At 41.0% G+C, this 24,513-nt stretch overlaps 2 protein-coding genes across 5 annotated transcripts in view; both read left to right on the top strand.

The window, feature by feature from the left end:
* Positions 1–1,549, top strand: part of TICAM2 (TIR domain containing adaptor molecule 2) — a 63,241-nt gene extending 61,692 nt beyond the window's left edge. For all 4 annotated transcript variants that reach the window (XM_064595799.1, XM_064595798.1, XM_045891130.3 and 1 more), the window contains one exon: positions 1,260–1,549. The gene's annotated coding sequence lies outside the window, so the exon portion shown is untranslated. The remainder of the gene's footprint in view (positions 1–1,259) is intronic.
* FEM1C (fem-1 homolog C) lies at positions 1,450–24,291 on the top strand. Its single transcript, XM_045891110.3, has 2 exons — positions 1,450–1,993; positions 20,301–24,291. Exons 1-2 carry the CDS (start codon positions 1,450–1,452, stop codon positions 21,608–21,610), a joined length of 1,854 nt encoding a protein of 617 aa, XP_045747066.1. The 3' UTR covers positions 21,611–24,291.
* Positions 24,292–24,513: the final 222 nt, after the last annotated feature.

The following is a 24,513-nucleotide window of genomic DNA, read 5'->3' as shown; positions in this document are numbered from 1 at the left end:
CCCCGCCCCCCGGCGTGCCTCACGCTGGTGCGTCCTCCGCGGGCTCGCGGCCCCGCCCCCTGCGGCCCCGCCCCTGCGGCCCCGCCCCTGCGGCCCCGCCCCTACGCGGTTGCTCGCGGCGCTCGCCGCCCTCCCCCGGCCCAATGGCGCGGCTGCCGCGTCAGTGATGTGAAACCTCGCTCAGGCTCGTCCGGCCCCCGCCCGCAGCCCATTACACCATCCGCCGCGGCATCCGCTGCAGCTGCTGTAGCCCGCGCAGACAGGGAGGGCGGGAGGCGGCTCGGCGGGGCGGGGCGGGGCGAACGGCGCGGCCGGATTCATTCCTGTGGGGCGCGGGGCATGGAGGAGCTGCGCGGCTGCAGGCGGAGCAGGCCGGCCCGGGCGGCGGCGCGGACAACGGTTTCCATTTAAGGGGGGCGGCCCGAGCCCGAGCGGCCGGCGGCGGCGGCGGCGGCGGCGGCGGCGGCGGAGAGGACCAGCCCCCGGGCAGGTAGTGGCGGCGGCGGGGGGCCCGCCGGAGCCCGGGCTGCGGCCTGAGGCGCCCGCGGGGAGGCCCTGGCGGGAAGGGGAAGGAGGGCGCCGGGGCTGGAGGCCCCAGGCTCGGCGGCCGCCCGGGCGGGGGTCGTGGTCGCTCGGGGAGGGCCGCCCGGGTCTGCAGGGGGCGACGGTGGTCGGGGGAACCTGCGATCCCTGGCGGGGAGGGGGCGGGGGGCTCAAAATGGGGCGGGCGAAGTTCGCTCCAGGGCGGCCGGATTTCCTGAGAGCCTCGAGTAGTTTAAAGGAAAGAGAAGCTGTAGGGCGAGGGCTTCGGCGTTAGCTGGTTGTTGTGTCCGACCTTCTTGTTCCTTCTCGGAACCCATTCTGGCCACCGCGAGGCCTCCGCGCCCTTGGCTCGCTGTCTGCAGAAGGGAGGGAGAGAAACATTTCTGAACCCGCGTCTCTTGCCTCTTTCGGTTGTACTCTGCTGGGCGTGTGCAAAGCAGAAACTGGAACACAGCTAGGCTGGTTAGGCGAGAAAACCGGTTGCCTGTAGTGTTTCAATTCACCGTGTATAGAAAAGAAACGGCCTGCCACCAAAACATTTGGGTCGGTGTGCACCTTCTTGCATTCTTTCCCACCGTGCTTGGGTGGCTTGAGGAGTCCCTGAAGTATGCCGCCCCCATCCCCCGCCGCCTAGGAGTAGAAATTAAAGAAAACCTAAATAGTGTTTTTGCCTTTCCCTCTGGAAAATTGAAAACTGCTACTTTTCCTTTTTCTAGTTCGGTGCTCTGGTTGTCAGATGTTGCAAGGCGGTGAGACAACAGACTCTCCGTGGCTTTATATCCGTTTGGGGTGCAGCGATTAACATTGAACTTCGGTTCCTGTAACTCCTGCCTGTGTCGATAGAGTTAAGCTGGGGAGTTTTGCTGTGAAGGATAAAGAAAAGCGCAGCCTCTCAACTGGACATAAATGGATCTAAAGACAGCAGTATTTAACGCAGCTCGGGATGGCAAACTCCGGCTTCTCACCAAGTTGTTGGCAAGCAAATCCAAAGAGGAGGTTTCCTCCTTGATCTCTGAAAAAACAAATGGAGCCACGCCACTCCTGATGGCCGCCAGGTATGGGCACCTGGACATGGTGGAGTTCCTCCTAGAGCACTGCAGTGCCTCCATAGAAGTGGGGGGCTCGGTCAATTTTGATGGCGAAACCATCGAGGGGGCCCCCCCGTTGTGGGCAGCCTCTGCCGCGGGACATCTGAAGGTGGTGCAGTCTTTGTTAAATCATGGGGCGTCTGTCAACAACACAACTTTAACCAATTCCACCCCCCTTCGAGCTGCCTGTTTCGATGGCCATTTGGAAATAGTGAAGTACCTTGTGGAACACAAAGCTGACTTGGAAGTGTCCAACCGACACGGGCATACGTGCTTGATGATTTCGTGTTACAAAGGACACAAAGAGATTGCTCAGTATTTACTTGAAAAGGGGGCAGATGTTAACAGAAAAAGCGTTAAAGGTGAGTTCACCTTCTTCATTCGGCTTTCTAAGTGTTTGTCGTTATTTTCAGGAAGTCTCGTACCTCTCTTTAACCAGTGGCTGCTGAGTCAGCCGGCACTGACAGACCTGTTTTGATGAGGTGTCCCTTCCAGCGCACCCTTGTTGGTCGTGTCTCCGGTATTTGAGAATATGTTGAACGAGTGTGATACAAAGACCTCAGTCACGATGTTAAGGGGCATTTTCTGTCTCTGATTTGGAGTCCCTTCCAGTTCCTGGGTTCCCCAGAGTTACAGGGGATGTTAGTGGCAGTTGATCTGAGCCCCTAGGCTTGCATTGAATCCACTTGAGAATATACTTCAATGTAATGTATTTTTCTTAGCTTTGGGGTTTTTTTGTTTGTTTGTTTGTTTGTTTGTTTTAAGAACACCGGTGGAGTAGAAACTACTATATTTAGTGAGTCATTGTCTTATGTGTCTTAGCTAGGCATTTCGTTTGTTATTCTGTCGGGGAAGGCCAGGCCACACTGACCTGGAAGGATTAATACCAGTTGAAAAGGAGAAAATCTGTTCCCTTATTCTCTATTTATTGTGTGGCCAATAGAAAAACCTTTCACATAGAACATGTATTAAATATAGCAAGAGAGAAAAGAGATTTTAAAAACTGCTACAATCCTGAGAGCAAAACAAGGACTGGGTTAGACAGACTTGGATTTGTTGGCTAGCAACAGTGTAAACACCTTTGTCCAAAAGAAGAGCTTGGGTTTACTGTTGGGTGTAATTTTCAGGGATTGTAATAAGCCTAAAGCAGCAAATGACAGTTGAGAATTTTGTTTTTGAAACTTTTAAAAACAGCTATTTTGATCACATATTTTGATACTTGGAAACCTTTCCCCCCCCCTTCATATTTATTTATACAACAGCAAAGTAATTAGCTGCCCCATTAAAAAAAAACCGAACTATTAAAAGTAGCCTACCCGTATGGTAAAAAAATAAAATTCAAACAATGCAAATTGATTGACAGTGTTCACAATGAAAAAATCTTACCACCCCTGATTTCTAGACCTCCAGCCCACTGGCAAGCTACTATTTAGAAGCGCTATTTACGGGGTTTTGTGTGTGCTGGAGATGGTCTGTGCAAACATAGGTACGCTTGTCTATGTCTCTTCCTTCCCCTTTCCCTTCTGTTAGTTGATACATACTGTTGTTGTTGTTGTTGTTTAAACCTTGAATTATCTTGGATGTCATTCAGTTCCAACACACAGAACTGTCTCATTCTGTGTATGCACAGTATTTCATTGTATGAATCTACATAATTTATCTAGGCCCTGTTGATGGACAGTTAGGTCACATCCAGTGCAAGCAGTGCTTCTGTAAATATTCTTGAACAGAAGTGTGTCTTTGCACACTTGGGTGAGAATGGCTGTAGGATAGATACCTATAAGTGGGATTGCTGAATCAAAGTGTGCATTTATCATTGTGTTGGTGTCTGATTGCCTTTCAGAGAGGCTAAACCACACCATTATGGGACAGTACGTAGTTATTGGACAGAATTTACTGAAATTAGTATGGTCTTCTTTTTTTTGAAAGGTTTGATATAAAATGATGCAGGCTCATTGTGATTTTCTGTAAATTTTTTTTTCAGAGAATATATAAAAATCTCACAAAATGCCACTTAAGAGATAATCGTTCCAAAGATATTTCTGAATTTATTATATACATAGATGTATGTAATTTTATTTTATATGCTCTTTTATAACCTTTTTTTTAAGCTTAATCAGTAATATCTTTAATGGCATTAATCACAGCCCTTTAATTTCAGTAGCTGCATACTCTCCTAATGGAGTTTTCTGTTGCTTCTGGTTTTTCAGTAGGAGACAAAATGTTTCTGTAGACATTCTTTCTTAGACATTTTTTCATTTGTTCCTGATTATCTCTTTGAGGTGGGTTGTTGGCTTAGAAGACAGTGTGACATTTCTGTTTGTTTTAAACATTTATTCCTTGAAAGAATGCTGTTTTAAGAGAACAGTTACTGTTTATGTGACCATGTTATTAACGGGAACGCTTTGAAATCATAACTAGCAGAGAAAGCGTTAAAAGGTATGGCTGTTTGTTTAGGCTTGTTGGATTTTTTGTTCCTTTGTTTTGGGCTTTTTATTCATTCAAAATACAGATTGTCGAACTTACGTATTTAAGTGAGGTTGTTTTAAACTCTTAGGTCACTGGAGAGATGAGTAGTGGTACCGTTTCCCTTATGGTTTTCAAAGTTGCTTTGTACACTCTTCTGGAGATAGAATGTGTGCGAGAATTGTGCTGTAAGTAGCTCATGTGCCTGTGAGCATTTTCCCCTGATGAACTGAATGGTCTCTGACTCGATTACCTTTGCTTTTTCAGAAGAATGTTCCTTTTATCACCATCATCATACAGCCTTGTATGTGAGGATGTGGTCAAATGAACTAATTCTAGAGTTGTTTTTGGTCAAATGATCTAATTTTAGAGTCCTTCCACCCCACCCGCACCCCTTGTATCAGTATCTAGTACCTGTGCCTTTCAAAAAAATTACACGTAACATGAGAAAACAGTTTTATACCAGAAATTGTTTTCAGATAGTCTCAATTTTGTATACATACAAATATATGTCATATATCTATGTTATGTAAGTATGTGTGTGTATATGTGTGCAGTGCTTTTTACCTGTTATGGTCCCTTTTAATTTTGACAGTGACTCTTAATTAAATTGGGGGCAGATTAAAGTGTATATGCACCCTCCCCAACTCTGATCCCGAAGCTTCCGTTCTTTGATAATCACTCTCTCACTGGCTCTAGATTTTTTTTTAATGGGTCGGTGCGTAATAAAAAAGCAGGAACCAATTGAAACTGAGGCAGGAACACTGGCGAAGGATCTGTCTGATAGAGCATCAAGAAAGGATCCCCCCCCGCCCCACACACACATTTTCGCCCTATCCAAGAAGTAGTAGAAAAGAGTGATGAGATTAGGGATAAAATGAAATAGTTTCTTAGGGAATGGTATATGTCAGCTGTTGGAAATTGTTGTGAAGGAAGAAACCACCAGTAGATTATGCTTGGTCTGCTTAAACATCAAATGCACATGACTTCTGCATTCCATTACTTTTTAACAGGCAGTTGGCATTTGAATATACTATTTTAACTTTTTTTTCCCATGACTTTTTAACAGGCTGTTGGCATTTCGAACAGGTTTTAGCCAACGGTGGAATTCATTCCCTAATTCTCTCAGAGAGCACTTCCTGAGTCCCTCAGTGTGCCAGGCTGTTATACTTTAGGATGTCCAGAGCTGAGTAAGACAGCCTTTCCAGTCCTTGACTCCTTGCTCTTGAGCTCATGGTTTGGTCGGAGAGACAGGTTCGTATGTAGGTACTTAAACCATAGTAGGCTAAGTGCAGCAACAGTGAGTGCTTTCTTGTATTTGATTCTTTTTTTTTTTTTTTAATTTTATTTATTTATTTGAGACAGAGAGAATGAAATACAGAGAGCATGAGAGGGAGGAGGGTCAGAGGGAGAAGCAGACTCCCTGCCGAGCAGGGAGCCCGATGCGGGACTCGATCCTGGGACTCCAGGATCATGACCTGAGCCGAAGGCAGTCGCTTAACCAACTGAGCCACCCAGGCGCCCTCTTGTATTTGATTCTTGATAATACTTTATCACCGACCACCAGCTCGTTACCTGCGGGGACGGTGGGTTCTTTGTTTTCTCATGGCATTCACAAAGAAGAGAAAGACTTTGAGATATTTAGGAATACTTCTCCAGTTTAACACAGCAGTTGATTTTTGCAGCAGGAGAGTGGGTTGCTATTTAAAACCATAGACCCCAAATCAGAAGTGATTAGACAAGCCCAGAGAGCTACCACATTGATTTCAGCACTTCATGATTACGGTCATCTTTGGCTTGCTTTGTTTTCCCTCTTTTTTTTTTTAATGTTATTGTTGGATTCAAAATAGGATCTCTGGTAAGGTTACTTTAGCCCTTCAGTTCTGCTTTTACACCCACATTCCATTGGGCAGTGATTTGAGTACTACAGACCAGTAGAAGAGCTTCTCTGAGTTGGGTTTGGGGAGACTGGCCCTAAGAGGACAGGCTATCCTCCTGCATGGGTTAGTCTTTTTAAATACCCAAGGTAATTAGGTAAATTGGTAATAAGATAATCACTGTGCATTTTCTGTAGGCAAGACATTGTGTTGGACATTGTGGAGGCTTACGAGAAGATAAGGACGTTGCAGTGTGAATCTCTGCTGATGGATTTTAGGAGTGTGATCTTCATGGAGACATTGAACTGGGCCTTGAAAGGATTGTCAGGGTTCAGATCTGTAGAGTGCATTTGATACAGTTTTAAAGGTTTAGGAAATGGCATAAGGAAAGGCACATTGAGAACCTTGGAGGATCCAGGAAGTGGAAAAGTAGGCATATTTGGACCAAAGGGCACTCAGGACTAGATTATAAAGGACATTGACTTCTAGGAAAAGGAGTTTGATTCTTTATGCAGAGGTAAGCTAGTGAAAAGTTTTCAACTGAGAAATAACTGGGATTTTTTTGGGGGGGGGAACCCATCTAACTGCATTTTAATTCTGTTACATTGTGAGCTCTTTAAGGCTAGAGGCCTGATGTTTGTATCCATGTGGTGTTAGACAGAGTGGCTCATAGTGGGTATTTGGTAAATGAAGTTTGTTGAATGAAATAGGTTGGATTTAAGAGAGAAAGGATTATAAACTCCCTGATGGCAAGGACTGTTTTGTTGTTCTTTCACTACGGAAATAAATCCATACATGAAGACGTGAAGTAAGAAATTAAGGCCATAATTGTGAAGAATGAGCAGTACAGGTAGAACTCCAGAAATGGGAGAAATTCGGGTAGGCTCATAAGTAGAGCTGGCTTTAAAAGGGTTTGAGAGAGAGCTAGTTCAGGCAGTTTATTTGCCTTTTTATTATGGAAATTTTCTAATTTCTGCGTAAGTGGAGAGAAGAATATGACTTGAACCACTGTGTACTTATCACCTTGCTTCAACAGTTACCCACATTTGCCAAGGTTTTAAAAAATACATTTCTCTCTCCTCTCCTTTTGTTTTCTGCAGTAGTTTAAAGCAAACCCCAGGCATGTTATATTAGTTGTCTCCCATAGTATATAGGCATTTTAGGGTGTAGATGTATTTCAGTCAAGACAACGTGAAAAAGAAAGAAATCCCATTATTTTTTTTTACGCACTGTAAGTGCAAAGGAATCTCAGGTAAGAAAATCTCCCCTGTAAATTAAGAACGGTTGGTGTTAAGATCAGGGACCAAGAAAATGACCCTTGTCCTATCAGTAGGCTCTTCTGCTGTACATGACTTTCTGTGTGTTGGAAGCAGAAGTTGTCCATTCTTTCTTGACTTTCCAGGGTTCTGCTCAGCTGCTGGTCAACCTCCACACATCTACTTTCCAAGATTTAGAGAGAGGGACTTAAAACTTCCTTCTCTTCTGTGGTGTATCTGTGTTTGTTTTGATTTAGTAATAATGTTTAAATGACTTACTGGTTGAATTCATTAACATTTTAATCCCCCCTCATCAGGTTGCTCCTGCAAGTTGTGCACATTCGTCTTTTCCCTCTTGTGTCCCCTGGCACACTTCTCCGTGTCCCCAGGGTAGAAAGTGTGTAGATTGAGTGCAGTGGGGAAGTACTCCTCTTGTTCCTCTAGGCCTGGAGATTGGATTTTGAACTGTGAATCCTCACAATTGAACTGAAGTGGAGAAAATAAGTAGATCCTGAACTCTCCTGCCCTTTCAGCCGCATGAACTTAAGACAGAGGCTGTTTTACTTATTGACCATTGGGTATGAGTGGTTCCCTCGCTGAGTTCATCTTTATGAGATTTTCCTAGATTACAGTTGTTTCTTTAAAACACAATTCCGGAAGCCTTTGGCATTCTGGAGACGTATGCTATTGAGACATCAGGAATGTATGTGATGGAAGATAGAGGTGGGGAAAGGCCCAGGTAAAGAAGTCACAGGGGAGTGGCAGATCTGCCAGAAACATCTTTCTTCCCTTTGTCCCCCACGCTTGGGGAAGAACAACAGCCAGAAAGGGAATTTTAATGAAGTCTGAATTATAATGTTGATGTTTTGACATTGTGTAATTTTCACCCAGTTACACTAATATTTGCTTTAGTCCTGATCCCTTAGCTCAGTTCCTCTTAGCCTTAAAATTCCACTGGATGTCAAGACCCATCTCCCAGGCACTTTCTGATTTCCCTTTGAGTCGTAAGAATTCATCTTACCTCTAGATGCAGATGTTTTTAGTGTTTAACCTTGTTGTGAGCTTCAAGGGCCTGTGTTGTTAAATTTCCATATGCTCCGAACTCAGTGCCTTATACAATTAATGAAGGGAAGGCACATGGTAACCTTGGCACAGTTTGTATTTGATTCTGCTCTGATTCCTTTTTTTTCAAGTCCTGTCCTTGAGTGTCTCTAGAGTTAGAATATACACGGCTAAGGGAAACATCCTAAATGGAGGAACCTTCTAGTGCTCCTTGGATATCCTGAAGTGTATCTCTCTACCCCTTCTCACTTCTTCCCTTAACACGTACCATTTAGTTATTCCAGGAATAAAATACTTGGGATCAGCATTGTTCTGCAGTTGAATCGCAGGCCCCTCCCCATCTTTGGAAGTGGGCCTCTTACAAGTCCCAGCTACAGAGTTGAAGAAGAATGGATGGCAAGCACAGTAGGCTAAAGAGGAGAGGTGAGAATTATTTTTGTGCATTTCCAGCAAATCTGTTACAGTAAGAGACCCTTTAATTGCTGCTTCTAAAGGTCAAAACTTACACTTCTACCAGAAGCACAAGTACTTTGATTTTAAAACCGCTTTGAGACACAATTCACATACCATTCACCCATTTAAGTGTTCACATTAGTGTACGTTCACAGAGTGGTGTGGCTGTCGCCGCAACCACCTTTTCCTCACCTTCTCCCCGCAAAACCCATATCCAGTAATACTTACTCTCATTCCCCCCTCCTCTCCCACCCCGAATGCAGTAACCTTAGGTAACCGCTGATCTTTCTGTCCCTATGCATTTGCCTGTTCTGGACATTTCGTAATAAATGGAAGCATAATACGTGGTCTTTTGTGGTGTGCTTCTTTCCCTTAGTGGGATGTTTTCCAGGCTCATTCATTTTGTAGCATGTGTCAGTACTTTATTTCTTTTTATTGCTTTAGTCTCTTTACTGTATAATCCCTTGTGTAGATAGACCACATTTACCCATTCATCAGTTAATGGGCATTTGGATTGGTTCTCCTTTTTGGCTCTTGGAATAAGGCTGATACGAATATTCATGTACAAGTTCTTGTGTGGATATAAGTTTTCATTTCTCTGGGACAGAGATGGAGGAGTCGAATTGCTGGGTCACATGGCAACTCTGTGTAACCTTTTAAGGAACAGCTCAACTGTACCATTTTACATTCCTGTCAAAAGTGTAGGAGAGTTCCAATTTTTCCACACCCTCACAAACATTTGTTATTACTCTTCTTTTTTGAGATAGCCGTCTTAGTGGGTGTGAAGTGGTATCTCATTGTGGTTTTGATTTTTATTTCTTCAGTGCTATGATGTTCAGCATCTCTTCACGTGCTTATTGGCCATTTGTTTATCTTTGGAGAAGTGTCTTCGTATTGTTTGCACGTTTTAAAATTGGGTTATTGTTTTATTACTGAGTTGTAAGAGTAATTTTTATATTCTGAATACAAGTCCTTTATCAGCTATATGATTTGCAAATATTTTCTTCCATTCTATAGATTGTTTTTTTCACTTTCTTTTTTTAAGTAAATTTAGGTTTTTTTTAAGAAAACAAGGGAAGTTAAGAGTAACAGAAAGGGAGTCAGATACACCAGTAAAAAGAAGAGGAACAAGTGAAATGAGTACTGGTCACAAACTTAATTTTTTTTGGTAAATGTCTCTCCCATTTCTTTTCCTTCCTTCCTTTTTATTGAAGTATAGTTGACACACAATATTGTATTAGTTTCAGGTATACAATGTAGTAATTTGAGTTAAACATATGCAGTGTTCACCATAATGAGTGTAGTTACCATCTGTCACCATTCCATGTTATTACAGTATTATTGGCTATATTCCCTATGCTGTACTTTTCATCCTTATGACTTATTTTATAACTGGAAGTTTTTACCTATTAATCCCCCTCACCTATTTCACCCACCCTCTCTCACACCCTCCCTCTGGAAACCACCAGTTCTCTGTATTTATGAGTTTCTGTTTTGGTTTGGTTGTTCATTTTGTTTTTTAGATTGCGCATGTAGGCGAAACCATATATTTGTTTTTTGCTTGTCTGACCTGATACCTTCTGGCCCATCCATTTGTCACAAATGGCAAGATTTCATTCTTCTTTATAGTTGAGTATTATCATTGTATATATACACACACACCACATTTTCTTTATCTGTTCATCTGGCGGTGGACACTGAGGTTGTTTCCCTATCTTGGCTGTTATATATAATACTGCCATAAACATAGGGGTGCATGTATCTTTTCGAATTAGTGTTTTTTTGGGTAAACACTCAGAAGTAGAATCACTGGGTTGTGTGGTATTTCTATTTTTAACTTTCTGAGGAACCTGCATACTGTTTTCCCCAGTGGTTGCACCAGTTTACATTGTTTTTTTCACTCTTTTGATGGTATTGGTTACAGCAATTTGGATTTTATTTTACAAGCTAATTTTTGAAATATTCAACTGTAGATCATTTAGATTTGACCTAAACAAGAAAATTGTTAAGAAAACACTGCAGAGTTTACTGATACCCTTTACTACATAGACAGAAATGTTTCTGTGGGTCAGACTGTGTAATCTAGTTGTACAGCACACCCTTTTCCTGCTCTGGCATCTAATGTTTTCATTTAGCATAAAGAGGAATGGTGAAGTTTCATTTTCTGTGTGGTGTAAAACAGGGCTGTGACCTAACCCTTCTTTTCAACTTATCTTCATATGACTTGATAGAGCTATTACATACTAAGCTTTATGGCAGATGCCTATATAGCAAACAAGAAAGTAAGATTCCTCCTCTATTTCCTTACTGCTCAAAGTAGCAAAGACCAGCAGCATGGGCTTCCCTTGGATCCACCCTAGATCAGTTGAATCAGAATCCACATTTTACTGTGATCCTCTGGTGACTGTGTACATTAAAGTTTGAGAAGCACAACTGTATTTGACTAAAACAGACACACACAAAACTTGAACTGTGTGAGGACTTTACAAAATAGCAATCTGTTGAATTGATATTTCTAGAAAAAGCACTTGAAATTATAATAGACATTTTGTATTTGTAAAATATTTTACAGCCCTTGTGAGAACATTTTTGTTTCATTAAAAATAGAAATTGGGAGTGGTTTAGAAACTGACTTAATTCTAATCCTGGAGAATCTAAGTAATCTTACCCAATTGAGATATTTATAAATTCTGTGTCGAAGTTCTTCTGTGATTTAAGTCATTAGTTGATTGGTAACAATCTCATGCAAACAATCACTTACTTATTGATCAGTCAAACCCAAACATCTGGTTTGGAGCGAGGGCACTCTAAGGGCTCCAACTAGTTATTACTCAAAATACTGGTATGTTTTGGGATTACTTATTTTAGGAAGATCTCACCCCTTTGTTAGGCACTTACACAAATCCCTATCTTTTATATGCCTGCTATCAAAAGATTGCAGGTTTCTTAGGATTAACAGCAACTAAGATTGGTACTTTTAGGTAGGTCTTCTTGAGAAATACTACCATGTTTTTTGCTTGTTATTTGTTATTACCTATTAATCCCCCTCACCTATTTCACCCATCCTCTCTCACACCCTCCCTCTGGAAACCACCAGTTTCATATTTTCTTATTTTACTAAGTTTTTTATTTTAATTCCATTATAAACATACAGTGTAATATTCGTACAATACAGTGATTCAGCACTTTAAAACATCACCTGGTGCTCATCACAGGTATCACCTGTTTCCCCCATCCCCCACCCACCTCCCCTCTGGTGACCATGTTTTTGTGCATAAACACTTGCATCATTTCTTTCCCTTAGTATCCATCCCAGAAGCATCTCAACGAATATGGCTACTTTTTATTCTTAGCACTATTTCAAGGTTAAGTTATGTAGTTGAAAATTAATATATTTATATCATACTATTTTAACTTTCTGTATAAATACTTTAACTGAATTAACACTTTAAGGACCATTAGCTTGATTTTTAAATGTCCATTTAACAAACATGTCTTTTGAGAAATCATGAGAATTTTCCATAATGAATTCAGTGTCAGAAATTTTATTTTTTCTCCAAATGAACATGTTCTGAGTCAGACACTGAGAATTGCATAATACAGTGTTTATTTTCTTCCTTTTTTTTTTTAAAGGTGAATTATATTTCAGTGCCAAATAGCCTTGATTTCATCTAAGATGCCTGGTAGTATTTTTGAACTTTGTGTTCTATTTTTAATTGTCTTTCTCACTCTGAGGATACAAAATTAAGACATTATGAGGTAGAGATACCAAATCTTCCATCGTATTATGGAAACATAGAGGCACATAACTGAGGGAAAATGCTTGAGTTGGATATTCAGTAGTACTTGGCATATGATGTTATGCACCAAAAATCTAAATCACTGATGTTACTTAGTAAAAATTATATATGATTTTATTGGTCTTTGGCATGTAACTTAGCACAGACTGGTCACAAGAACATAGTAACTTGATTTTTAAATTCACCTTGTTAGATGTTTTCACAAGAACTTGCATTTCATCCTGAAAGCATAGCTCTCTTGAATGAAACTGTTAATAGAGCAAATACAGCAGATAGCTGATTATCATTTTATAAGATGAATAAAGTCAGACTAATAATTCCAGAAACTGGAACATAAATAGACTTGTCATAAAAGAAAATAAAGTTTGTGAACAGACATGGAAAAGTGTCCTATATACCTAGGTACAGAAGTAATATAAATTAAAATTCAAAATTAATCCTAGTGCCGGAAAGAATACTATAAAAGTGGATCTTTTAGGGTGCCTGGGTGGCTCAGTTGGTTAAGCGACTGCCTTCAGCTCAGGTCATGATCCTGGAGTCCCGGGATCGAGTCCCACGTCGGGCTCCCTGCTCAGCGGGGGGTCTGCTTCTCCCTCTGACCCTCTTCCCTCTTGTGCTCTCTGTCTCTCATTCTCTCTCTCTCAAATAAATAAATAAAATCTTTAAAAAAAAATAAAAGTGGATCTTTTAAAAGATTGTCTAATTCCTTTGGAATGAATTAGAGATGTATCTTAAGCTGTCACATACTTGTGATTCTGTTTTAAATTAGGCATTAATTTTTTCATCTTTCAATTATGGAAGTATAATTTATACACAATAAAACCCGTCCTTTTTAGTATATAGTTGTATAAGTTTTGATAAACATACACTGTAGTTTATCCAGCAGTACAATAAAGATAGAACAGAAAGTTCTTCATGCCCCTTTGCAGTCAACTTCTGTCCCAGAATCCACCCCCTGGCAGTCACGTATTATCTGTCCTTCTAGGTTTTTAGGCATTAATTTTAATAGTGAAAATTCTGAAGCAGTGCAGATGCCCATCAGTCAGGGAAGTGTTTATGTGAACTTGGACATGCCTCCTTACTTGAACTTCTACCATAAAGCCATTAAGAATGATGATGTATTATCTGTGGAGTTCATGTAGACTACCTACTGGTCACTTACCAGGAGAAAATGACTAAGATGTGGGAGAAAAGCAGGTAACAGTTGTATATGGACTAATTACAACTTTATCAAAACATCTATATAGAGAGACTGGGACCTGAGACAGAAATTATGGTTGCTTTAAAATTAAGCTTTTTGTTTGTTTGTTTTTGAAGCTTCTCTTTTCTAAACTTTGGAGGCAAGATCTAGGCTATAATTCAGAAGCACTTTTTTAGGGCTTTGAGGGCATGAAAGTGTGATGGTCATATACTTAACTTGTGAGAGAAGTTACGATCTCTCTCCTGAGACTTTACTTTTTAAACTTATTTTATCCTCAGAAGCTAAGTTTGAATCACTTTTTCTGATAATCAAGTATTAACAATTTAAGGCTCTTACCTTAACCTTAGCAGTGTGCTAACTGCTAGTTGGGATATAAAGGAAATATTATGTAGGATCTGTGTCCTTTAGGAACAGACCGTTTAGGTAAGAAAACTGTTGTTTGTGGCAGTAACGTTGTACTTATTGTAAGGTATTACATAATACCGTATTAGTTCATGTAATAGGAATACCCACCAGGAAGAGTGACACATTTGTTCACCAGGCAGCCTCAAAATGACAAGTTGGTGTGGTATCAACAAGCAAATCTCTTTAGGTGGCTGATGTTGCTGTTGAAACTTGAAGGACAAGAAGTTACAATGGTAAAGAAGCAAGAGTATATTACAGAAAAACGAAGAGCAGAGGCGTGGAGGTTGAAGTGAGCAGGCTTGTCCCCCGTGCTGGGAGGGACACTTAGGCTGGAGGGACGGGAGGCGTGAGTAGGGTCTCCGCCATGTGAATGGCAGGCACTGGCAATGTCCCAGAGGAGGTGTTGGCGGACTAGGGCCCAGGCTAGGGCCCAGGCCTCCTGTTTCTCTGCTGCCTGACAGTGAAGATGTTATGTTTGAATGGTTGGGGGGAAAATGGAATGAAGAATAATACTTTATGACCCATGAAGATGCCCTGAAAGCCCTATTTCAGTGTCCGTAAGTCAAGTTTTGTTAGAACAAGACCATCTCCATTCATTGAATGCATTGCCAACGGGTACTTCTGGCCATGGCAGAATTGAGTGGTTACAGCGGGGACATTACGGCTTGCAAGACCTAAAAATACCATCGAGCCCTTTATAGAAAAAGTTGGCCAACTCCTGGCAAGTCACAGTGCAGCATTCATGTTGGACACGAAAAATGAGGCTGGCCAAGTAGGGTAGGCAAATAAGATCTCAGTCTTTTAAAATCCATTTCTCATAGTGTACCTTGTGTGTGTTCCCACTAACCAAGACTAAGCTTTACTTCACATAACGTTTTCTGAAACTCTGGGTTTCTTTCTCTTTGCCCCCCTGCCTTACACGGATAGTGCTTTGAGAATCAGTGTCGTAGAATTTCGAAAGCCATCTTAAAGGTTTTCAACTGTGGAAGCATGAAAGGTTTTGAGTTGGAAAGTAACGTGATTGGTGGAGTTCCACTATGAGGTTTGGCCTGTATTAGATAGAACTTACTCATCAGGTTCTAGTATGACTAGCATTTAAAATATGACCCCAGGAATGCACAGGACACTGCAGTGGCGATTGGGAGACATGGGCTTATGTTTTACTCCCAGTTTCCCTGCTTTTTGTTTGTAGAATAAGTATTTTCTCTGCTTCGCCTAGTTACGAATATAAGATTATGAGGGGGTAACTGCTAATACATCAGATTCAGGAAAAGAGAAAAATGGTGTGCGAACATATGGATACCTTTTTTTTTTCCCCCGGAACTGGATTTATTGAGTGAATGGCTATTTTAACTCCCTTTCTCCCCATTCCGCGCCCGCCCCCGCCCCTGGATACCTTTTTCTTCTCCATTAATCTCTGCTTTTATGATTCGCTTCAACTTTCTCTGGGTCTAATTTACTGTTTTTCTCCTTTACTTTCTTGAGATGAAAACTGAGCCATCTTTTTAAAGCCTTTCTTTTCTAGGGTGCACATAGAAGCACAGTTTCAGCCACATCCCACAGGATTTGTTACTTAAGGTTTTCATTTTCATCCGGTTACAAATATTTTCTCTTTTTCCATTGGGGTTTCTTCTTTGACACATAGGTTATTTAGCAGTATGTATTTAAATTTTCAAATCTGTGGAGGTTTTTCTAGTGTTTTGTTGTTGTTGCTGTTGGGGTGTGTGTGTGTGTGTGTGTGTGTGTGATTTCTAACTTGCACTGTGGACTTTCTAAGTGATCTCAGTGATCTCAGTCCCTTTCTAAGTGATAATCAGTGATCTCAGTCCCTTGCTGTTTCTGTGAGTCTCACTTTATGGCCAGAATGTGGTCAGTGTGTGTATTCTTTCCTATATCCTTGAAAGAAAATGGTATTCTATAGGTGTTAAGTCCAGTGTTCCTTTATATACCTCAGTTAAATCAAGTTTGTTCATTGTGTTCAAATCTCTCCCCGTATTGGTTTTGTTCTCTCCTGAGAAAGGTGGCTCAAGTGTCTGGTGCGGGTGGGTTTGTCTGATTTTCCTCGGAGTTCTGTTGATTTTTGCTCTATATAACTCAAACCTATGCTTTTAGGTAAAAACAAATTTGGAAATACTGTATCTTTATGTTCTTTTGGATTTTATATCCTTGTAAAATGTTTCCCTTTATCTCTAACCATGCTTTTTGCCTTAACGTCTCCTTAGTCTGGTATCTTAATATCACACAGCTTTCTTATTTATGGTTCCTTTTTGCATAGGGTATAATTTTTTTCCATTTTTTTCGCTTCAGCCTTTTTCTGTCCCTGTATTGAAGGTTGTGTCTCCTGTAAGCAACATGTAGTTGAGTTTTACATATTTCTATTTTCAGTCTGACAGTTTGTGTCTTTTAATGGGAATGTTTAGTTTGCTTGCATTTAATGTAATTATTGATATATTTGGGTTTTACTCTCCTACTTTCTGATTTTTATTTGTCCTACCTGGTTTGTGTTCTTTGTCTCTCATTTTTTTGTCTGCGTTTGAATTATTTTTTTCTTACTTCATTTTTTTCTCTGTATTAGAGAGTATGTAGTAATAAGATGCATACCCTCTGTTATTTTAGTGGTTATTGTACTACTTCGACTTACCAAAGGAATAACGTAAATTTCTGAGTTTACCTCTGTCCAAGCAATGCAAAAATCTTTGGAATACTTTAATTCCAATTGCCCTCATTACTTTTATGCTCTTGCTATCACGCATTTGACTTCTGTATGTATTTCAAGCCCTGCGAGACACTTGTTATTTTCAAAGTCAGTATTTCTCCCAAATTTACCCTTCTTGTTGATGCTTATGTCCATATCTCTATGCTTCCATGTGGCTTATCCTCGTTTTGCCTGGAGAACACCCTGTAGTACTAGGTCTGCCAGTAATAATGGGTTCTCTCTTTTTGTTCTCACCTCAAACAGTCCTTCATTCACCTGATTCTTGCTCTGGGTATAAAATTCTCAGTTGGCAGTTATTTTCCTTGAGTGCTTTCAAGATATAGACACCATTCTGTTGTCCTCCGGCTTCCTCTTCCTGGTGAGAGCTTTGCCATCAGCTGAACTCTTGCTCTCGTGCAGGTCATTTCCACTTTTTCCTTGTTTGTGAAATTTTCCTCTTTGTCTGAGTGCTTAGCAGTTTCACTGGACTGTGCCTCTAGGGAATTTTCTTTGTATTTCTCTCTCTTGGTGTTTCTAAGACTTACTACATTTATAATACTCTACCAGCTTCAGAAAATTTTCAGACTTTATCTTTTAGGTATTGCTTTGGGCCCATTTTCTTCCTCTGGAATTCTGGCTTGGAGAGCGTTAACGCTCGGTCGTTCCCTCGGTCTCTCAGTGTCTCTGCTCTGCCAGCCTGTCACCCCCATGCTTCTTTCTGTGTATTTTCATCTGGCTGATTTTTCCAGCCACTCACTCTCCGTTCAGCTATGCGTAATCTGCTTGGAAAGCCACCCACTGAGGTTTTCAGTTCTAGAACATCCATCTTGTTCCTTTTTGTAGTTTCCAGTTTTCTGTCTAATTCTCAGAATTGTTTTTTAATCTCTCTTACTTTGCTCAGCATAATTACTATTTTAAAGTCTGTGTCTGATGACTGTATGAGCAGTATCTTCTGTTGGGCTTTTCCATCAGCTCTTATTTCCTTTGGTTTTGTGTTGTGGTTCCTTTGATTGGATACCAAACATTAGATATAAAGAATATGAAAAATAATTTGGGCCCTAGTAAATAGATGATATCTAGATAATATTTTCTGTAAATGGTATTTGTATCTGCTTTTGGCTTTTGACTACTTTCACTAGCAATCCTGAATTTCTTTAATTCAGTGTTGACATGATCTTAAATTGGATTTTGGTTCCTCCAATTGCTGGTCTGTTTGTAGTTTGTCTTTAAGTACATGGGTGCAGCCCTTCTGAGCTCTAACTCAGGAGTGTATGGGGGTTTCAAAGTCCCCTTCTTCGTGGGTTCTGGACTCTAGTTTTCTCCTCCAGCCCTGCACAGGTGTCAAAAGGTCCCCTCAGTGTTTTCACTGGTGCTTCCAGAATCAGAAGAGGCCATTGGGGGAAGCTTCCCTAAATTCTGGACCTCTCTGATTTTCTTTCTTCTTCTGGATGTTGTCCTCTTTTTAGCTCTTTACATGCTATCAAATAGATTTTTAAAAATAAAATTTTCATCTTTTTAAGTTATTACTGGGGAGGGTGATCATATCACTTCTGCCATTACTAGATGTGAAAGTATTCTATAGTTTTTTTTTATTTAAAAAAAAAAACACACACATTTTTCCCCCCGTGTTTGTGTATTCTGATACAGCAGTTAGGTTAATAGAGCCTTAAAAATACATTTAGTAATAGCTCTGCTTACTTGAGATTACTTTGAACAAGTGAACATTAGTTTTAGCAGGCAGAAGTTCTGGGCTCTCTCAGCGCTTGGTTACAGACACATTGCTAAAACATTCCATCAGACACCATTCCATTATAGACCTTTGAAATCCTGAGTCAGAACAAATGTATGCAGGTAATCATGTACTTCCTGTAGGTGTCATGGAAGACTAAACAGGAGGAACCTGTGGAGGGATTCAAGTCCCAGTGTGTAATAACTGGCTCTTTCGAATTTTAGTTACAGATTTGTTATGGGAAGTGTTCAGGTTTAAACTACTTTCTAACATCCATGCTGTGTCATGGGTCCCCCAAGGCCTTCCCCGTATCTGGAGGTGAGTCAGCAGAGAGTGGTAATCGTGGCTAACATTTATTACAGTGGTGTGATAAGGATGTGCAGCTGGATCCTAAAGGGGAAAGGCACAGGTGGGGGCGTACAGGAATCTGTGTTCAGGCTTTTTTATGCCGTGTCCTCATAACAGGGGACACAGAGCAGTTTCTGCCCAGGGAAACCCACTAGGAGACTCAGAGCCCAGGGCTTTTATTGGATGCCGTTCATGGAGGCACCCTTTCCTGAGATACCCCAAATTCCAGGCTCCCAGAAGGAAAGCAGGTACTCAGCCCAAACTGTATTGTTCATACAGACAGTGAGCCCCCCTTATCATGGAGGGCGAGTTTTCTGAACAGGCGAGTTCTCCAATGGGAGCCGAGGGCCGGCCCCGGGCAGCCAGTTCTTTCTAAGGAAACCTACCAGTGTCGCCGGCTCCCGTAACTCTTCACTGCACCCGCGCCTCTGGTGACTCACTGTGGGAGTTTTCTGTAAACACCGTAGGTAAATATCAAAGGTCTGTGTGGTAATTCTTGTTATGACAAGTAGTAAGATGTTTGGCATTAAACTTCGGCAGCTAAAACACCTGTGTGGTTGTAATGTCTTCATATGTTGCACACGGGCTTTTCCCGATGTGCCAGTGTCTGTTGTCCGTTTGAATCCACGTGTGGAAAGAACACGACAGCATTGGAACATTCAGTACATCTTCAGAGAATATGTAAAAAATTAAATTACAATGGGAAATAATCCATTACGAAAGGACACTTCAGATGGCTCCTTTTAAATTTCCAGTTGAACCACCCACGTGTTTTTTCACATTTTACTGGACTTGTTTTTCTCCTGGGAGCTTTCTGAGGAAAAGTACTTTGTCACCGAGAATTTTGACTAAGACAGCTGAAGTTTATTTGGCAATCAGAAATATAGAAAAAATAATTTCCGACTCCTGTTAGACTCAAACTGGAGAATCTTAGACGTTCTAGATTAGATTTCTGGCTTATAAATGTGGAAGCTGACCCAGAAAGTTTAAGTGACTGGCTGCAAAGCTGACTAGCTGGTTAATTGCATTTCATCGCTTTTTAGTCATAGAATATGCACTTGCAATTGCTATTGAAAAAAGCCAAGAGGCCGTGGATTCATTTTGAATTTCCTTAGTGACTTTGATGATCTTTTCATGCCTAATTTGGTCATTTACTCAACAAACTTAACAAGTATTTATTTAACCCCTGCAGTGGGTCACACTAGTTTTAAGTGCCGAGGATTGTTTTTTTTCCTCATTTGTATTCAGATTAAAGTCTGTCCCATTAAGGTCAGCCTGTAGCCGCCTGCTTTTTATGAGGTTCCTAGGCTACGAACATGTACTACATTGTCTCCTGGTCCCTCAAAATATGTTATCTCTTTTTTTCCTCTCCTTAAGGTAATACTGCATTGCATGATTGCGCAGAATCTGGGAGTTTGGACATCATGAAGATGCTTCTTATGTATTGTGCCAAGATGGAAAAGGATGGTTACGGGATGACTCCCCTTCTCTCAGCGAGTGTTACTGGTCACACAAATATTGTGGATTTTCTGACCCACCATGCACAGACCAGCAAGACAGAACGGATCAATGCTCTAGAGCTTCTGGGAGCTACATTTGTAGACAAAAAGAGAGATCTGCTTGGGGCCTTGAAGTACTGGAAAAAGGCAATGAACATGAGGTACAGTGACAGGACTAATATAATTAGCAAACCAGTACCACAGACACTAATAATGGCTTACGATTATGCCAAGGAGGTGAACAGTGCAGAAGAGCTGGAAGGCCTTATCGCTGACCCTGATGAGATGAGAATGCAGGCCCTATTAATTAGAGAACGTATTCTTGGTCCTTCTCATCCTGATACCTCTTATTATATTCGATACAGAGGCGCTGTCTATGCAGACTCTGGAAATTTCAAACGATGCATCAACCTCTGGAAGTATGCTTTGGATATGCAGCAGAACAATTTGGATCCTTTAAGCCCCATGACCGCCAGCAGCTTGTTATCTTTTGCAGAACTGTTCTCCTTTATGCTCCAGGATAGGGCTAAAGGCCTGCTGGGCACCACCGTTACGTTTGACGATCTTATGGGCATCCTGTGCAAAAGCGTCCTTGAAATAGAGCGAGCTATCAAACAAACTCAGTGTCCGGCTGACCCGTTACAGTTAAATAAGGCTCTTTCCATTATTTTGCACTTGATTTGCTTGTTAGAAAAAGTTCCTTGTACTCTAGAACAGGACCATTTCAAAAAGCAGACTATCTACAGGTTTCTTAAGCTGCATCCGAGGGGGAAGAACAACTTCAGCCCGCTTCACCTGGCCGTGGACAAGAACACCACGTGTGTCGGCCGGTACCCCGTGTGTAAATTCCCGTCCCTGCAAGTCACGGCCATACTGATCGAGTGTGGCGCCGACGTGAACGTCAGAGACTCCGACGACAACAGCCCCCTGCACGTCGCTGCTCTGAACAACCATCCCGACATCATGAATCTCCTTATCAAATCAGGTGCACATTTCGATGCCACAAACTTGCACAAGCAGACTGCCAGTGACTTGCTGGACGAGAAGGAGATCGCTAAAAATTTGATCCAGCCCATAAATCATACCACCCTGCAGTGTCTTGCTGCTCGTGTCATAGTGAATCATAGAATATGTTATAAGGGGCATATCCCAGAAAAGCTAGAGACCTTTGTTTCGCTGCACAGATGATAATCTGACTGTCGCGTCGCCCTCTTGAAAGCACGGGTCGCTGACAGTCGCCTCATACGTGAGCACTGTTGTGAGAACACCAGCATTCACTTAGCTTGATGTCCTCGTGCTGTCATTGGCTAAAGCATTAGAAGCGTCAACTTTCCAGGATTGGTTTCCCAGTATCTAATATCAATATACCATATAATATATTCTTTGCGAATTACTGAGAAATGTAATGTCCTATTCGAATTTCTAAAATTGTCTGCCAAAGGCTTATCTGTTCTGGTTCTGTTTGCTGTTGGGCGTTTGGGACAGAGGTCACCGTTTCTCAGTGGTGTCTTTATACTTTACTGGTTTGTGAATTTTATACAATTGAAGGTCTTTCTTTCTTTTTTTCCCCCCTGCTTCTTCCTTCTCTTGTCCAAGCTGCTTCCCTCTTTCCACTTGATTTACTTCCTCACCATTTCTGCTTACCGGTGTTTTCCCCCTTACGGGCCCATGCTAGGTTGTACACCCTTTATGGACCTGTTACCATTTGCAATTACCGTAAGTGCTTTATCTCCTCTATGCAGCGGCTTAAACTTGACTGTTGTATGTTAGCACATTTTTCTATGCAGCAGTTGGTCAACTTCAGCTCAAAACACTGTTACGTTTGTTACAAAGTTCATTTTTTTTGAAAGTAGTACTCTTTGTAGCATGACAATTTTTTAGAGCTACAGCTTAGCTCCCTGAGCTCAGGCTTTTCTGTTTGTTTGGTTTTTCTTCTTCTTCTTCTTCCGAGGTTTCTCTCTCTAATCCACTGAAATTATTGTGTGCTAAATTTGGGAAACAGATCTCTTCTAACTCATTAACCCAGTTGAAATTTAGGTCTGTCATTTTAATATATCATGCAGTAAAAGGAAGAATCTTTACAAAGTGACCCACCTTTCATGCTGCTATAGCGTTGTCCTGCTTGTGCTGATGATGTGATTAGGTGTTAGAGAATTTGCTTCAATTTAACCTCAGAGTTGATCACACAGCTTTAATGAGTCCCGTTGAACTATTCAGCGATCGATCACTTTTAGTTACAAAAAGAGCTACAGCATGTCAGGGGCATGATGCTTGCTGAGCCCGATCTGGGCATCTAGGATAATTAAGGTATTTTTGTATGCAATTTACTGCCATAGTATCCAAGGTCAGTAACAGTGTCCTTCCTTTCAAGGTAACTTTGCATGAATTACTTTGGTCTCAGTTATTCGGCACCCTAGTTAATAAACACAAAAGGTTGCAGTGCTTCCTGTCCCCTTACTGGAAGTTACCTTTGCTCTGCTTTTCTTTCTGTATGGTTTTTTGTTTTGTTTTGTTTTTGGTTTGGTTTGGTTTTTTTCTTCCACACAGCTTCGCTAATGCCACAGAAAGGGCTCTTTTAAGAAAAGATGAAGTGAAAAGTACTAAAAAAAAAGATTCAGGTAATTATCCTTCAGCACTTTATTGTTATTCAGAATACAATTTATGATGGCACATTTGCCCTGCAAATGTCTTAATGAAATTGTTCTGAATAAAAAGCTCCTTATTTGTTTGAGGAAAAAAAAAATTCAAGTGTACCTGTGAGTTGAATGAGCTGGATCCACTTGGGTTTTTGCTCGCATTTTATCCTGAGGGTTGATGTCATGGTATTTATGGAGTCATCACTGCAAAGAATCACCTTAGATTTATTTCATCTTTATTCAGTAAACAAAACAAAACAAAAACTCGTGATGAATAGTAGTAAATATAAAAAGCATTATAGACTTACTTTCTGGTTAAATAATTGAGGTTTAATTTCTTTTTTAAAAGATATTTTACTAGGTTGGGAATGGAATTTCACTGTCAAAAAGGGTGAATGGGAGATAACTGGTCATGGTTGCTCTCCAGCCTTTGAATGAAGAGGCTTTAAAACCCGTCTTTACCATGGGCAAATTTGGTGGAACGTTTGAGGTGCCACATAGATTAACCCGTTTGTGATTTAGACACACTTTCTAGAAATACCAGACATCAACATTTTGAAATCGTTTGCCTCTTAACCTTGTGGTACGTATGCATGAGCTTTTTTTTTTTTTTTTAAAAGGAAACTCTGTATGTGCAGTAAATCGACACTAGTAGATCTCAGTAATTTGGGGGTAAAAGATGAGCAACTGGATTTTTCAGTGATTTAATATTACCCCCCTCCTTTGTTGGGCGGGGAGAAGAGTTTGGTAAGGCACACCTCACACTACCTGACGGGTGAACCTAAATCCAACAACCCCAGGGCAGCTGAGGATTTCCTCCCGTGGCGTATCTTCCACCGCTAAAGATGGATCGCGTAAAACTGTTCGTCAGTCTTGAGAACTGAATTGCCTTATTTCAGTTAGGACACAATTCTCCTCTGTTAGCCATCTCCCCAAACGCTGTTAGGAGCTCTTGACAAATTGTTTGATAGCTCAGAATAGTCCATGATTTTATTTTGGAGGAGGTTGGTTAATAAACGTGACCTCAGACACTGTTAAGGCCTTTGTCAGAAAGTGTTCTCAAAATTGTTGACTGAATCAAGAAGATACGTTCATGTGTTACTTTTTTTTAACCACAAGTGAGTACTCTAATACTTAATGAGCTACTTGTAGGCTGGAGTTGGTAAGTTTTGATTATGTTTCTGTAAAAACGCCTTGTAAGGCCTGCTGAATTTTAGATGTTCCTCTATTGATCATTCCTGGAAAAGAAATGGTCATTTTACACAGATTAGATACCAGTCTACTTTATAAAGACAAGTGGATTCTAGATTTTAAAAAAGTCCTTTTTCTTACCCATAAACCTGACAGGGGCGTAAAAAACCCAAATCAGCAAAAAATAAACTTGGTGCCCATTCTGATTTTGAAGTTAAGTGATTGCTGACTTGTAAAGCGACTCCCTTAATGTGTAATATTTTA

The sequence above is a fragment of the Mirounga angustirostris genome, unplaced genomic scaffold, assembly GCF_029215605.1.
Source record: "Mirounga angustirostris isolate CCGP_5_RB_7025 unplaced genomic scaffold, mMirAng1.0.hap1 SCAF_7, whole genome shotgun sequence".
In the NCBI taxonomy this organism is placed as follows: domain Eukaryota; kingdom Metazoa; phylum Chordata; class Mammalia; order Carnivora; family Phocidae; genus Mirounga; species Mirounga angustirostris.
This window is presented reverse-complemented; position numbering and strand designations above follow the sequence as displayed.

Coding starts and splice junctions, on each gene's coding strand:
- FEM1C (XM_045891110.3), top strand. CDS start 1,450: ATGGATCTAAAGACAGCAGTATTTAACGCAGCTCGGGATGGCAAACTC. Junction 1,994..20,300: donor TAACAGAAAAAGCGTTAAAG/GTGAGTTCACCT, acceptor CCTCTCCTTAAG/GTAATACTGCATTGCATGAT.